The sequence below is a fragment of the Drosophila rhopaloa genome, unplaced genomic scaffold (assembly GCF_018152115.1).
Source record: "Drosophila rhopaloa isolate 14029-0021.01 unplaced genomic scaffold, ASM1815211v1 contig_2, whole genome shotgun sequence".
Lineage (NCBI taxonomy): Eukaryota > Metazoa > Arthropoda > Insecta > Diptera > Drosophilidae > Drosophila > Drosophila rhopaloa.
Window position 1 is genome coordinate 16,716,506 of NW_025335083.1, and position 14,226 is coordinate 16,730,731.

The window sequence follows — 14,226 nt, forward strand, 5'->3', positions numbered from 1 at the left end:
TTGTAATTCATAATGTACCATTTACCATAACCAGAAGTTTTTGGGCTTTAATATTGTTATTTTTAATGGTTACTTAAGCCCCTTTATAAAGTAAACCAAGTTATTGGAAGACTGACTATTACTTGGTGATGGTGTTGGAGTAGTGCTGGTAGTTTCCTCTCCTACAAGGAACAGACGATTATTGTGCTTTTGGCATCCGTGCTTTCTTGGGAACCTTTCCTCCTTTTCGATCTCATTACTATTAGGAAACTCTTGCGATGATTGCGCCTGCGGAGTGTATTCCAAAAGGTCACGGTAGACTTTCCACAGACTTTGATCCTCGGAACGGTCCAGCCAGTTGAGTAGATCCTGAATGGTCTTATCATGTCGATGGGCAACTTGTGCATCGAATGGTGGATGTTTGCGAGTGGCGAACTGTGCCCGATAGCCCGTTTTGTTAGTTTTCGGTGTAAGACTCACTCGAAACCATTGCTGATCCTTCGGATCCTCACCCAGCAAAGCGTACTCAAAGTCTGGAGCTGCCGAAGAAGTCTCCGTTTTCAAAACCAGGTTACTAGCGGCGGTGTTGTTAGCCTCCGTAGGTGGTCCTTGTCTGTTGAACGACCAAATGTTCATATTTTACAATTTATTTACATTAGGTAATAATGAAATAATTACCCCAACTGTGTATATCTGGTCAACTCTGTGGGTATAGCAAATCCACTGCTGGCCATCATACACAACATTATTATTGCCATATACGGTTTGTTCCACATTTCGCCCATTTTTGCTGAGTGCGAAGAAGTTTTCAACTTCACTGGGTTATATAGTGCACCTATAGTTTTTGCATTTGCTTTCTCATTTTTCCCGGTTGCTGGGGCTTCGTATTCGACGTAGAAACCGTCATGTAAATGTAGCTTAAGTGATTCTGATTTGACAAACAGAACTTCTCAGATAGCTTATGCTCGCGATATACTGTCACGTTTCTGGTTTGAGTTACAGTTTCAAGAGGCTTGCAGTCAGAATAACAAATTCTCATATAAGTTTTCTGAATAAGAAAGTCACATATTCGTTGTCTTAATCGTCAGATATTTAAAAGTAATCGTAAAAGTTAGTTTTTAAACATTTTAAAATACAATTTTATTGTAAACTATTTATTTAAGCTTAAACTAGTGTCGAAACTATAAAATTCATAAGAATAAACGAAGTTTAAGCATTTATAAACATTGTAGTGCTTTTTAAACATAAAACAAATATATACTTTTTAAAAGGATTCATATAAATTTATTTAAGATATTTCACAAGTTCCAACTCGAGGTCAACTGACCCCCAAAGTTCCTGTTAATATATTTCTACGGAATACTTCATAATCGTTGGTGTTTTAGTTACTTATATTTTAATTAATTTCCGTTTCTGTTTATGGGCAATAATAACATTGGTTGGCGTTTTGAATTTGTTTGGGGAAAAGCCACTTGGCCAAGTCACTTCCGGTGCGCTCTTTCCGTTTCCGCTTTGCTCTCGCAACAGCTGTTGCGGCATTGCCAGCATAGAGGAATGTTATTATCAGTGAAATTGGCGACCTTTCCAATGTGGGTAAACTCTGAAGGATGTTAATCAACAAGGCTACTTTCACTTTAACATGTGTGTGCCGCCCCAGCCCCCACCACTCCCCCATCCTGCGGTGAGCGTGCGCCCGAGGGGCAACTTTCTCTCGCCATTTCTCTTGCTCTCTCCCTCTCTCCGTCTCTTTCTCTCTCTTTTTCTCTTTTGACAGCAGCTGAGACGGCACAGCTGTTTGGCATTTTGCGCGCGCACTTTCCTAAAACAAAACGAAACGCATATCACACATACGCGCCGTGGTACGGCGAGGACAACTCTCGCTGGGTTCGACAGGACTCGGAACCTTTTCGCACACTCAGTAGACAATCTTTCCTCATTTCGTTAACACACTCACAGCACCTTCAAGCGTTCCAATAATATACAGAAGAATTTCCCCAAAGCAACAAACAGCAACAGTAGCTAAATTAAATACCCAAAAGATAAAACGAATAGATATCTGTAAATACATATATCATTTCCGAAACAAAAAACGCCATTTTAAAGAGCTTGAATAGTATTCCGTGTGTTGTTCGCCGACTAATATAAATCTGTTAAACATATTTAATCAAATCACATTTAATTAAATTAAATGTCTACGTGCGTGTCTAGTGCAAAAAGCTAAACCTCTCGACTTGTTGTTGTGGCTGTCGTCGCCTTTAACTTTAAACGAAAGTATGTAAAAAAATGTATCTCTTATCAGGCAGCTTCGTTTATGCGTGGCACTTTAATGGCAAACAGCCAGAAATGGCCTGATAAAAAGCTACCAACTCGCTTGGCTTTAACCATTTTATCCATTTTACTTTCTGTATCCTGTTTTATTTGAGCTATCCCTTGAATACGTTTGCCAGTTATCAGTAAAGAAACAACGGCTATGGGTTGTAGTTTGTGTGCAAAGTAATTGCGGTGCTCGGTGTCTGATAACAATCACTTATTCCCATCGAAAGGCAATCGTTATTATAATTGATGGGTTGCTAGCATCAACTGATGTCAGTAAGGGAAAATTGTGAAAATTGATAAGACCTTGAACTGTCTAAATGGTGCTAGCAATTAAGATATTTATTATATATTTTAGTTACTCGTATATATTGTATTTATAAATTAAAACGCAGATATTGTGGAATTTAATTCATTGTCTTTGGTAGCTGTAAATTGAAATATTTTAATTCACTTGAACTTCCCATAGTCTTCCGAAGTCTATCGTTCTGTTACCCAAAGTTTTAGTAATTTAGTTTATTTGAAGTTTCTCCATTGTTCAACATTATCTATTATTTTTAATTTAATTAAATGTGTTTGGCTGATGTTCGTTGGTTGGTTTGTTCGTTGCCTGCGTGTTCAAGTGGCGTGTAAAGTAATTTACCAACCCACAAACTTTTCGTGGCCGCTTAATTTTTAGCGCAAAACAAATAAGCGATTGCCAAAGGTGGAAAGCAGAAACGAAAAACTGCGGACTAAAAGTCCTTCAGAATGAGCTGAGCGGAGTAGAGTTTCAGCCAGGTTAGTTAAGCGAAAGAAAAAGTTTCAGCCTGCCCATTACTTTCACTTTTTCAGCTGTTTCCGTGTTCGCCACTGCAATATTTCTGCCGTTGTCTAAGCCAACTTGGGGCTTCACCTTAGGTGTGTCTGCAGCATATATATATGTATATGTATATGTTTATGTACATAGGTTTGTTCGAGTGGTAGTGCGCGGACTCGTCCTTCAATAATTTTGCCGTTAGATTTTCCTCTTCAAACGTTTTATGAGCCTTGTATTAAACTTACAAATACAGGCAAACTTGCATAACTTAACAAAGTTAAGACTTTAATTACAATTTAATAGAGTGCCAAAAGAGTTTTAAAAGGTGTTGTTCCTTTGTCTAAAATGCACAAATTAAATTTATTCATTCGTTTGTCTATTTTTTAGTTATGTACATATGTACAAAAGTCATGTCAAAAAGTTAGACATACTCTTATATTTCCTATCTTAGGACTTTATAATCATGTTTATTGAAGAAATTTGTGGTTATTTTCTGAAATGTCAAATTTTGGTGTAGTAAAAAAAAAAAAAAAATATATTAATTGTTAGAAAGTCTGTACTTCATGCAACATTTTACAACTCAACAACTTAAAATTCCCTTTGGATTAAGATCAAATTTATTTATATAAGAAAATATAATTGGTAAAAGAAGATTCTTTTAACGTTAAATTCAAAATGAAGAAGTGGATTATTTCCTTTTTGTAATATCGGTTAAAGATATAAAATCCTTTTTTTTCTTGCTCTTTTTTACTGGCAGCCAGTGGGTGGCAGCAAAAAGGTTGCTTTTGTGTGAGGTGAGCTGTGGCATCTATAAAAAAGTCGACCCACTCCGTTTGGAGTCGTAAATTGTTGATGTTGCTGTTGCCGTTTGTTGGTAGTTTCTGCAGCCTGTTACTGTTGTTTTTTGCCATGCAGCCTGACTTGTAATGAATATAAAAATGCCTTTTAACTGCCTTGGCAGAAATCCTTCTCCTAAGTTGCCTGGCCAGTTTTTATGCATGTCCCCGAGTAATGCGAATTCCTTATCCTGAATTGTTTTATGACCTCTACCTAGAGGCTTTAACCCGGGCGACTAGTCGTTCTTCAACAAGAAACTTGTTGAGGCAGAGTCGGATCACACAATTGAATAGACAAAAAAAAATGCAAGATTTTGGCAAGCTATAAACTTGTGTATAATTTTTTGGAATCTGTTTTTGTTCTGTGCTTTGAATAGAATAGAGAAGATTTCGACATTTCACTTTTGCGATTTTTTGCTCCAATTCCTGTTTGGCAAGTCGCGTCGTTTTCTTTCGCCAAAGCAACCAGTGTTTTGTGTGAGATAAGCAGCTTGACCGTGGGCACTGTGAGTTGGGTGGGGAAGTAGGCGGGGAGCTGGTTGAGCAGGACTTCCATGACTACCAATCCAAGGCACAAGGACAGGCGAAAGCTTGAACCATGGATATCCAGGCGACGGCACGTACGGCTGCGAAGCGTGCACAGCGAGATGATAATTTCACTGAATACCCAAGTCAGCCTCGACTCTGTTCCATGGAACAGCAAGTGCGATGGGGAGGGGGTTGGGGGCTAAGGGAGTGCTAAGTGTTGAGCTGATATGCAAAACAGCTATATGTACTGCTCTGGCCAAATCCGGACGAAACCAAACCACATTCAGTTTAGGTATATCGATAGATATGCTGCTAAGAGTAAAGCAATTTTGGTGAATTCAAGGATGAACAAACAAATTCGTTTTTAAAACTATGGAAATGATTTTTAATATTTAAATTAAAACAGGAATTTTATCACGTTGCTCAGCTGATAAAATTTATATAATAATAAAAGTTAAATTCAGACACAAAACCTTAGAATTTAATTATTATTTTCTTACTATTTTCTTTAAATATTTCTAAACACTATATTTTCTCAAATAATCATTTTGAAATCTATTATTATTCTGAATTAAGGAAACTTGTAAAAGAACAAATTTAAGAATTTCAACACTTTTTGCCAATGTTAAACGAGCTACATGCATACATTTATAATATTTCACTGACAAGAGATAGACTCGTATTTATCAAGACCGCTTTTGGTTGTAACCCACATTCGAGCAGTCATTTGGGCTCCATTATAGACTCATTGACAGACACTAAGCTGAAAGCAGCAAATTAGTCAACTTGATGGGCTGTATTTCTTATGTAGATATATTCCTTTCAGTATGCCAAACAAGACAATAACTTCTGGCTTTAATGAGAGTGGCCAATGCCAAAGCCAAAGGCCAACGTGAATTTGTTTCAAAGTCGTTTGGTGGGCGTGTGAGTATAGCAAGGATGTGGCCAAGGAGTACTCACATATGGGTGGCTGTGTGTGGGGGTTCTGTTGGGGTCGAGAATGTGAAAGTGTTGTTGGCCAGGCCAACGCCTGGATGTCTCAGCGTGAAGTGAAATCTTTTAAAAAGCCTTGAAGTTGTCCGCTGCCAAGTTTTCGACAAGCCAGCTCAGAAAGTTCAAGTTAAGTGCAGCGAGTAATAGCAACAGCATACCAGCAGCTCAAAAACATGGCCAACGACGACTTTGGAGATATACTCCCCAACTGTTTTTGTTATAAACAAGCCAGGAACTGGCCAAGTTGGCAACTCTCCGGACGCTCCTGCGCGCGCATATTTTGAGTCCTGAGAGAGCCTGATAGCTAGATAGCCAGAGAGTCGAGAGAGTTTCTTCCCTCAGGACCTGCGGACGCAGCTGCTTGGCATCTAGTGGCCACCCATGTCCTTTAGTATACAAAACGGCAGCGAGCGAAGCGTTTGCCACACGGCCAAAAGAAAATTCCAATAAGCGGTGGCAACAGCAGCAGCAACAATATCAGCGCCAAAAGTTCGCGTCAAATGAAGTGAAAAGTGAAAGTTGCAAACTTGTGCAAAATTATTCCCCAGTTCTTGTCCAGGTGGGCCTGTCGTTCGGGCGCACGTGGCGTATGTGCGATATTTCCCAATGAGATTGAATTAAACGCGTTTATCTCCGTTCAGCTCAAAGGAGTCCCTGGAGCATCTTCACCCCTGGCTATAACAAACGTTTTATGCCTCGCCTTTCTGTTCTATAGGTTGATGTGGGTGCGTGCTTAAGTTAACTACTCGGAAAACAAGAGATTTCAAGGCCTGGAATAGTATAGTTTAAACTTTGCTGATAAACTAAGAGTTTTGGAAAACTATTTAACCAACATGCTATTAAAGTTTATTGATGAAAGGAATTCATAGCCGTTAATAGATCGTAAAAACGATTTACCTAATTTTTTCTCTACACAAAAATGAATTAGTTAAAATGACCATTAATTAAATAATTAGTTAACTCTGAAATAAGGATAGGAACGGTCAAATAATTGCATTTTAGTGTTAGAGTATTACAAAACACTAATTTTTGGATTGGTAGATTGATTTTGACAGAAAATGAAATGGAAATTAAATTATACCTTAAATAAATTACTGATCATTCAGAAGAACGTTAGATAATACTCGTAATCTCAGTATGTAAATTAAAATTCAACTGTAAAAGTTTTATGTCGTTATTGTTAAAGGCAAATCAAAAGTTCTAATAAACATCGACTGCAGTAGATACTATCAAAATATTTTGTAATTATTTATATATCTATTTTATCAAATATTTAATTTAATAAAAGCTTACATTTATTATTTGTAATTTCGTTTCAAGCATTCTAGGTAAAAAGCATATTGACCGCACCCAATTAAGCTACAAAATTTGCCTACCAAAAAAACACAAACTTTTGTATCCCAAGGAAGAGCTCTCCTTCTCACAAACATAGTCAATGGGTTTTTCCTTGTTGTTTTTACTCAACGAGCAATCATGTATTTTCTTTCAGTTTGAGTTGGTGCTTCGGTTTTATGTTTATTAACCTCTTAGATTTTTGGCCAGCAAATGTTTGATCAACTAACTTTAACTGAAGTTCTTCTTTGGTTTTTCATATATTTTATGGAAATTGCTACAGGCAAAGTTTGGCAGCCATGAAAACCTCTGACTTTGATAACAAACTGCGCGTATAAACTGCAAAGGGAAACGAGCACACAAGGAAAAGCAAAGCCATTGTGAAACTGTGAAAGTGTAATCAAATAAATTCTCTCGCTGAATAATCCGAATAGAAGAATAAAGGTCAGCCGTAGAAGATGTGCATAAAAACCTGCGAAGACATCAAATTCGGTGACAATAGCGACGGAGGCCATGAAGGTGGAAAGAATAACGTCATCCGCACATCCAATTCGGGCTACGAGCACTTTCAACTTCATCTGCAGTTGCAGGCTAAGCTAAACAAGCAAAAGCACAAAGGCAGCAAATTGCCCAACTTTAAGATTCTAATGTGTTGTTGCTACTTCATTATCATTGTCTTGATGATATGAAAACGACAAACAAAAACTACCATCCTATGAAACAAACACTTCAACCAAAAATGCTTCAATTATATAGATAAATGCAAACATACTGAAACAACAAAACCTACAAGAAATTAAAGTTCAACCAAACTCATAAACAAGGTAATAATTTCTTGTTGCCTACTTTTGGGTGGACTAGTTATTAAGTAGTTTGAATATAATAACAAATTCTATCATTTTTATACAGACTTATTGTAAAATTTGTTTACATGTTGTACTGTAAGTTAAATGACAGTTTAATTAATTTTAGATTATTGGCTTTATACAAATTTAAATTTTCTATTATTAATTACTTGTTGGGCAGACTATTATTAGGTGTTTAATTGGACTTGATTAATATTTAATTATCTTTAAACTATGTGGAAGTGGTGGGAAAATGTTAAATTGTATTGATTTTTAAAATCGGGTTTATCATTAATAAACTATAAGTTATAAGCCGCCAGTCTCTAATCCAGTAAGCAAGGTCATTTACAAATAGTTACGGGCTATAAACTGGACGACTAGTTGGTTTGGTCTTTACCAACCATCTTTTCCACTTATCGAATTATATCAATTGGTGTTTTATGGGCCTGTTTGGTTTATTGAAATTAGCGCTAAATTGATTTATACCACAATATGTTACTGCCGTCAATACAGGAATTACGCATACGTTTTGCTTTTTGTTCGTGCCGAGGCTTTGTTTGTTTGGCTTGTCCCCGCTGATTACTCATACGACGCGTGGCACATTTCATGAAAATTGATTTTACACTGCGACAAAGCTCAAAATACACACACATTTCTCTCCCGCGTATGTCGGTTTGAGTATGTGGTATTTGCTTTTGTTTTTATTCTGATTTTCAATTCACATTGCTGACCTACATTTTCACTTTGCGTGGGTGAGGCTCTGGTTTTTTTTATTGTTGTTGCTTTTTGGGCCACAGGTTTCTGGAAAAAAACAAGAGAAATACGGCCAGGGGCCATAATTTATTCGTTTACGGCCAAGAAATTAATTAATCCAGGGAGCCACAAATTTGTAAATATTCCCAATGAATAATTTAATGGGCATTTAAAGTTTGACGAGAGACTGAACGGCTCACGAATAATTCATTACGTTTGGCCCTGCAGAAAATGCATTTTGAAAGCTTTGTCGTTAGATTTATAGCTACATGAAAGTTTAGTTTAAATTTTTTCACAATATACACAAAATCTTTTAATGCATTCGAGTAAAGTGCAATCATAAAATAAAAACGAAATTCACAAAAGAAATTGGTAAATTTCTATTTGCAGTTTTATACTTGTCTTGAAAGAAATTGACTATAACTATTATCCACAAGGGAATCACAAACGAGAAAAACAGATAAATTCTGCAATTTATACAAGATTAAATCTGAAACTTTTGAGAAGTGTTATTTTACCTTATTATATTTTCTTTTATTTTTATACTTTTCTTTGGTCGCAAGCAACGTATTTACAGCAGGACCAGCTCGTAAACGAAAGGCAGTCGTTATTTTGCTGATATTGTCAGCTTTGAATTTATTTTTATATTATCGGACTTTATGGCAACCGTAAACATGCAGTTTGGGAGCTTTCCGTGGCTTAAGGATTTTTACGCGAGTTTTAAGTCCTCGTAGGAACATGCTTAATCCTGTTTTATTTTTCTTTTGTATGTAAATGCCGTTACCCATGTGTCATATCCCACAACGAAATGTATTTTAAATTTGTTGACTATGCCTGGAACGTGCATTAAATGCCAAAAAGTAGGATTTTAATCCCGTTTTTGGCAAGCCTTTGAAGCAGCTGCTCCCAAAAAAGGGACACAAGGAAATAAACATTTGTGACCCTTTGTGAACAGAAAACTAAATTAACACAGAAAATAACAAATGGGGGTTACACGTAGGGAAAATTGTTTTCATTGGCTAGTTTTCAAGTTTCTTACATGTATTTTCATATACTAACGACATCTGGATATTCGTGCTTACAAATTGGATTGAGTTTAATATTATTAATCCTATTAATACAGAACTAAACTAAAAAGACTATTAGCTTTCTTATATTTCTTTTTAGTTTATTTCTTAAATACACATTTTTATTTATATTTGATTGCTAAACTGTTATGTTCACGAATGCCTGCCTAAAATAGCCTTAATCTTTCTAATAGATAAAAAAGCTTTTCTTTTCCAGACTTATATATACAATATGTATATTCCATACTTTACCACTGTGCAACACGAAACATTTTTCCAAAAAATGTTCAGACAGACACACGTATGAAACGATATATAATTTTTGTCATTTGTATGCGTAGCTAAACCCTTTATTATCCTTTATGTGTTGTTATACCAATTCTGTCAAAATGGTGTTGTAGCTTGTGTCTAGCCATTGTGCAATCAAATTGTTCGGTGGGCGTTGCTTTTGGGTTAGCGTCGCTTACGCGTGCATTTACAACAAATGATATGAGGAAAATTGTTATTAATGTTTTTGGCAAGGTCACGGACTGGCTTTTTGGGAAATTAGATAAAGGGGTTCTGCATGGCTGTGGGTGTATGTGACTAAAATGTTAACGAGATTTCTGTACCGCCCAAATCTAATTTATTTTCCCTTTCTCTACTTTCAGTTCTCATTCGATTGGTGTCTATAAAATATAAACCATCTGTTATTTACATACGTGTGTAACTACAAATCAAATGAATTAAATATATATGTATAGTTTAATGAAAAGTTAAATATTTTCAAATCTAGCTTAAAGAGAGAATATAAGCTGATGATTTTGTGTCTGTGCAAAGTGAAATTGTTTATCCATAATCATTCAAAAGTATATGTTTAACTGCAAGGCATTTAATAATTCAAAAAACTTGTAGCAGCTTTAATAAACACCTTTATTCGGCTATGAAATCAACGAATGGAGCCATCAAGTGGCATAAATAATGAAAATAATAGAAACGTGAAGTGAGTACAACATATTTATTTTATTTTTTTTACTAGACCAACTCATATAGACAATATTTGTGTAGGAATTGTTATAATAATCTGCAATGTAGTTTCAACGAGGATTGCCAAAATAAAAAATATTTTACTAATGTGTTGAACAAATGAGAAAAAATGAGCTTGAAAAACACTCTTAAAATTCTCTTTTTATTAATTATATTTTTGACTTAAAAAAAAGTGTTTTTATATTTAAATTCTTTATGAGATATTTAGACTTGTTGAAACGCTCATTGTTCAATATTTCTTTGAATAGAATTTATATCTAAACCCTTTTAGAAATTATTAATAATGTATTTACTCTATAAATAGTTTCATACGTATGCTCCATTGAACCCCTAGTAAATCATTTAAAAATAGTTAATAAATAATAGCTGGCAAGTTGTCGAAATTCATCGAAGTAGAGTTTAACCACTTTGTTCACTAGTCGTATGCGTAATGTGGATTTGAATCATCACGACTCAAATGAAAATGTTTACCAAACAACAATATTGTCTGCGAAAGTAAACTTGTGAAACATATTGACAGACATGCGAGAATCGTCCCAGGGCTGGGCAAACAGAATGTTTCAATTTGAGAAACAGGACGAGGGACCCATTTCTGTGATTGTGTGTGCTTGCCTGTTTGTCTTTTCCAGCTTGCCCCCTGTCAATAGCAAATGCAATTTTAAACAGGTCCTGGTAATTGTTTTATGGCACTCCAAGGAGTCACAAAGAAATCAAACTGAAAGAACAAAACAACTCAGCCTTCACTCACAAGATTTATGTGAATGCCACGTCGAGCAGAGCAGGCATTATAAAGTCGTAAAGAAAGAAGGACGCTCACTTGGCAATTTGGCTTATCAAAAAGCCAATAAATAATAAGCCAAAGAGCCCGTTGCGCGGTACATGAAAAGTAGATCAAGATTATGGGAGAGAAAACTTGTTTTTGTTTTACATCCCGGCGAACTGAACGTGATATACATAGGTATACATGTGTGCCTGTCTCCAGGACATGTTGACACTTTTTATAGCTTATTGGCTGGCAACATGAATAATTCATCTAATTGGCAAAGTCTGCATGTTTGATTTCACTAATGGAGGCCTGTCAATTGGGGACACAGCAGGTATTGGCATTCGTGGTGAAAGCCTGTGATTAGAGTGTCTTGAATCGATTGATTTGCCCCACAATTTTAAACCGCTCGACGTTTTCGGCGAGGTCAAGAGGTCAAGTTGTCACAGAAATGCCAAACTCAATGGCATTTACACACAATTCCGTCTGTGAGTAACAAGGTCGAGGTCTTCACAATTCAGAAAACTCACCAAACTTGACGGACGGATACCAAGTTTGCCTTTGTCAGAGAAGTGCGTTAATTAAGTAATTTGCCAGGTCACGCTCACCTGTCCTCAGCAGAATAGAACACACCTTTAATGACCACCCCGGCTGGGCAAAAATCGATTTGAGTTCTCTTTTCCCGTTCGTTGTGGAGCCACGAAATTAACGTGCTCTTTCCTTAAAATCGATGGACTTTTGGGCGCGTATTCATTTAACAAATGCTGTAATACCGATTGTTTGTAGGTACTTAAATTTGGGTTATAGTTAACCCAAACGATTTTATTTTTTTACAAGTCATAAAACGTTACATAAATTGTGCTTTTACGCAGAGTGAATGTTAAATTTTTACTTAGGAAAAGATTTATATAGAGGCTTTTAGCCATAAACATCTAGCTATATCAGACGTTTGGGATTTAAGTAAGTTAAAATTCGTGAATGCCTAAAAATAAGAACATAGAAATATATATTTGGTAATCAGCTTCATGTCTCACAATGTTTTACTTTTCTATTTTTACAACACAATAGAAAATTGCGGAAATTCCATGGTTGTGAGGCCAAATTAAAATTAAAACTATCTATTAGAAAAAGTAGTTATATTAAAAAATTGTACTATACATTTTTGAAGTTTAAAAGTCCCATGAAGTATGTATATGTACTCCTGCTTATTATGCGCTGCTTATACAGTGCACTGCCTAGTTAGCTTCGCCACAACAATTTGCAAGACCAATTAATTTGCATTGGAGATTCAAAATTTGAATGAATAACAAATTGGAGGAAAGGTTACCTGATGAGCTTAAAGAACGAAGGCGTTTTTCTGGTTTCGGTTCATTGCATTCAGTTGGGGGTCGCTACCTGGACATCCGACCCCAGGACACACCTTTAGACCGTGCTAGCAGAGTGCATAGTTAAATACCTTTGCGTTCCGTTCTTTTCCGCTTTCACTTTTCACCCAACAAATGGCACATTCCGCATTTTCCATGACACATTTCCTTCTCCTCCAATTTCTAACCTTTTATTGCATTCTTCTTGCATTTTCGCTTTAGCCAAAATGTTTTGCCTTAATTAAAATTGTCTTATGAGTGTGAGAAGGTGACTTGCGGTTGATTTTGGTGTTGGATTTATTTTGGATGGAATTCCCAGACGTTTCTTGAACATAAATCAGAGGCCACAAGCACTCGCTCGCACTGCGAGGACATCGAAAACGCTTACATAATTTGTTAGGCGCGTCCAAGTCGCAGCCACTAAAAGCAATTTGGTGTAAAAGTAAATACGAAATCGTATTTCATGCCATGGCCCGACAGCCGAAAGACATATGCAAATCATTACTGGAGTCCCTACTTAAGGACATATGGTTGTACATATCCGTGTATGCACTTAGTTGAAAATGGTGTCGGTTAGCCAGCCTTAGTTGGAGAATATAATTTATTTGCCAAACATTTTTCTTGGTGTTTACTAAGTTGTAAGTCGTTAAGAAAATAATTTGTTATTGTTCCAGTTAATGGGAGTTATATTTTAAGTTTTACTTTTTACGAAAACTTAAAACAATGTCGTTTGTTATGGATATTAGTTTAGAAGTGAATTTATTCCAAATGACGCACCATATAGTTTTTATATCAAGCTATACGTTTTTATTAACACTTTTATTACGGCTTTAAAAATTTCAAACTATATGTTTTAGTTATTTTTCCCTTATTCTTTTTAAGCTAGCACTTGCTTAGTAACATTTTTAAACTTTTTACTTCCGGTTTTTAAAACTTGAAATATAGGTTTTTTGTTTACCCGTTACTAGTAGAAAAAGTTACTTTACTTTGCCATTGAACTTTGTAATCGAACTTTCGACGCCCTATGAGTTATAAAGTTTTCTTTTTTATTTAATTTTTAATGAACTGTACTTGGACGTCTATTACGATTAAAAATACTTTCGATTTGAGCTGGTTGTTTTGCTGGTGCCGCAACTCGCTGTCCAAGGCCGGAAACGGAAGTGTGCACATTGAGGAATGGCGCAAGGCGAAGACGCCAAGATCTTGAATGCGGTGAATGGGCCAAAGTAAGTAGTTGGCCTAGGAATGTTGCCAAACGGGAGAGGCCACTTAAATACCTGCAAAAGTTTTTCGCGCTTCCGCCGGAAATTGCCGAGGGCGGAGATGGCAAGAATAAAAAGGGAGAGTTTTTCAGTTGATGGCTTGTGGGTGTGTGTGTGTGTGACTGTAAGTGTGTGTTCCATATCAAATATTCTTCAAATGCACAGCCGAGACAGCCAGGAAATGCTGAAGGAAATTCGTTTTCTTTTTAGAAGATGGCTGGCAAAAACAAGACAAGAAAGTACAGTGGGAAGGCCTTTGAGCGCCTGCTGCAAATATTGCACAAGTGCTAGCCACTCGTCGAGTTGCACACAAAACAGTAAGCAAAACAGCAGCAGCTCAGCGGGTAAAAAACAAAAGCAAAGGGA

At 36.3% G+C, this 14,226-nt stretch overlaps 2 protein-coding genes across 3 annotated transcripts; one reads left to right on the top strand and one right to left on the bottom strand.

The window, feature by feature from the left end:
- Positions 1-69: 69 nt before the first annotated feature.
- On the bottom strand, positions 70-767 carry LOC108044091. Its single transcript, XM_017123360.2, has 2 exons — positions 658-767; positions 70-592 (listed from the first exon to the last, which is right to left on the bottom strand). Exons 1-2 carry the CDS (start codon positions 762-764, stop codon positions 70-72), a joined length of 630 nt encoding a protein of 209 aa, XP_016978849.1. The 5' UTR covers positions 765-767.
- Positions 768-2,199: 1,432 nt separating this feature from the next.
- LOC123037750 lies at positions 2,200-7,474 on the top strand. 2 transcript variants are annotated; one of them, XM_044460001.1, is made up of 2 exons: positions 2,200-2,250; positions 7,064-7,474. In XM_044460001.1, the coding sequence occupies exon 2, from the start codon at positions 7,239-7,241 to the stop codon at positions 7,467-7,469; it is 231 nt and encodes a 76-aa protein (XP_044315936.1). In that variant the 5' UTR covers positions 2,200-2,250; positions 7,064-7,238; the 3' UTR covers positions 7,470-7,474. The 2 variants fall into 2 exon arrangements, with proteins under 2 accessions (XP_044315936.1, XP_044315937.1); XM_044460002.1 differs by lacking the exon at positions 2,200-2,250 and adding an exon at positions 5,868-6,173.
- The last annotated feature ends 6,752 nt before the right edge of the window (positions 7,475-14,226 follow it).

Bases quoted from the DNA above. Each gene is read 5' to 3' on its own strand.
- LOC123037750 (XM_044460001.1), top strand. From the start codon at position 7,239: ATGTGCATAAAAACCTGCGAAGACATCAAATTCGGTGACAATAGCGAC.
- LOC108044091 (XM_017123360.2), bottom strand. From the start codon at position 764: ATGGGCGAAATGTGGAACAAACCGTATATGGCAATAATAATGTTGTGT. The intron at 593-657 runs GTAATTATTTCA...GTCGTTCAACAG, and splicing joins ACCAGATATACACAGTTGGG to ACAAGGACCACCTACGGAGG.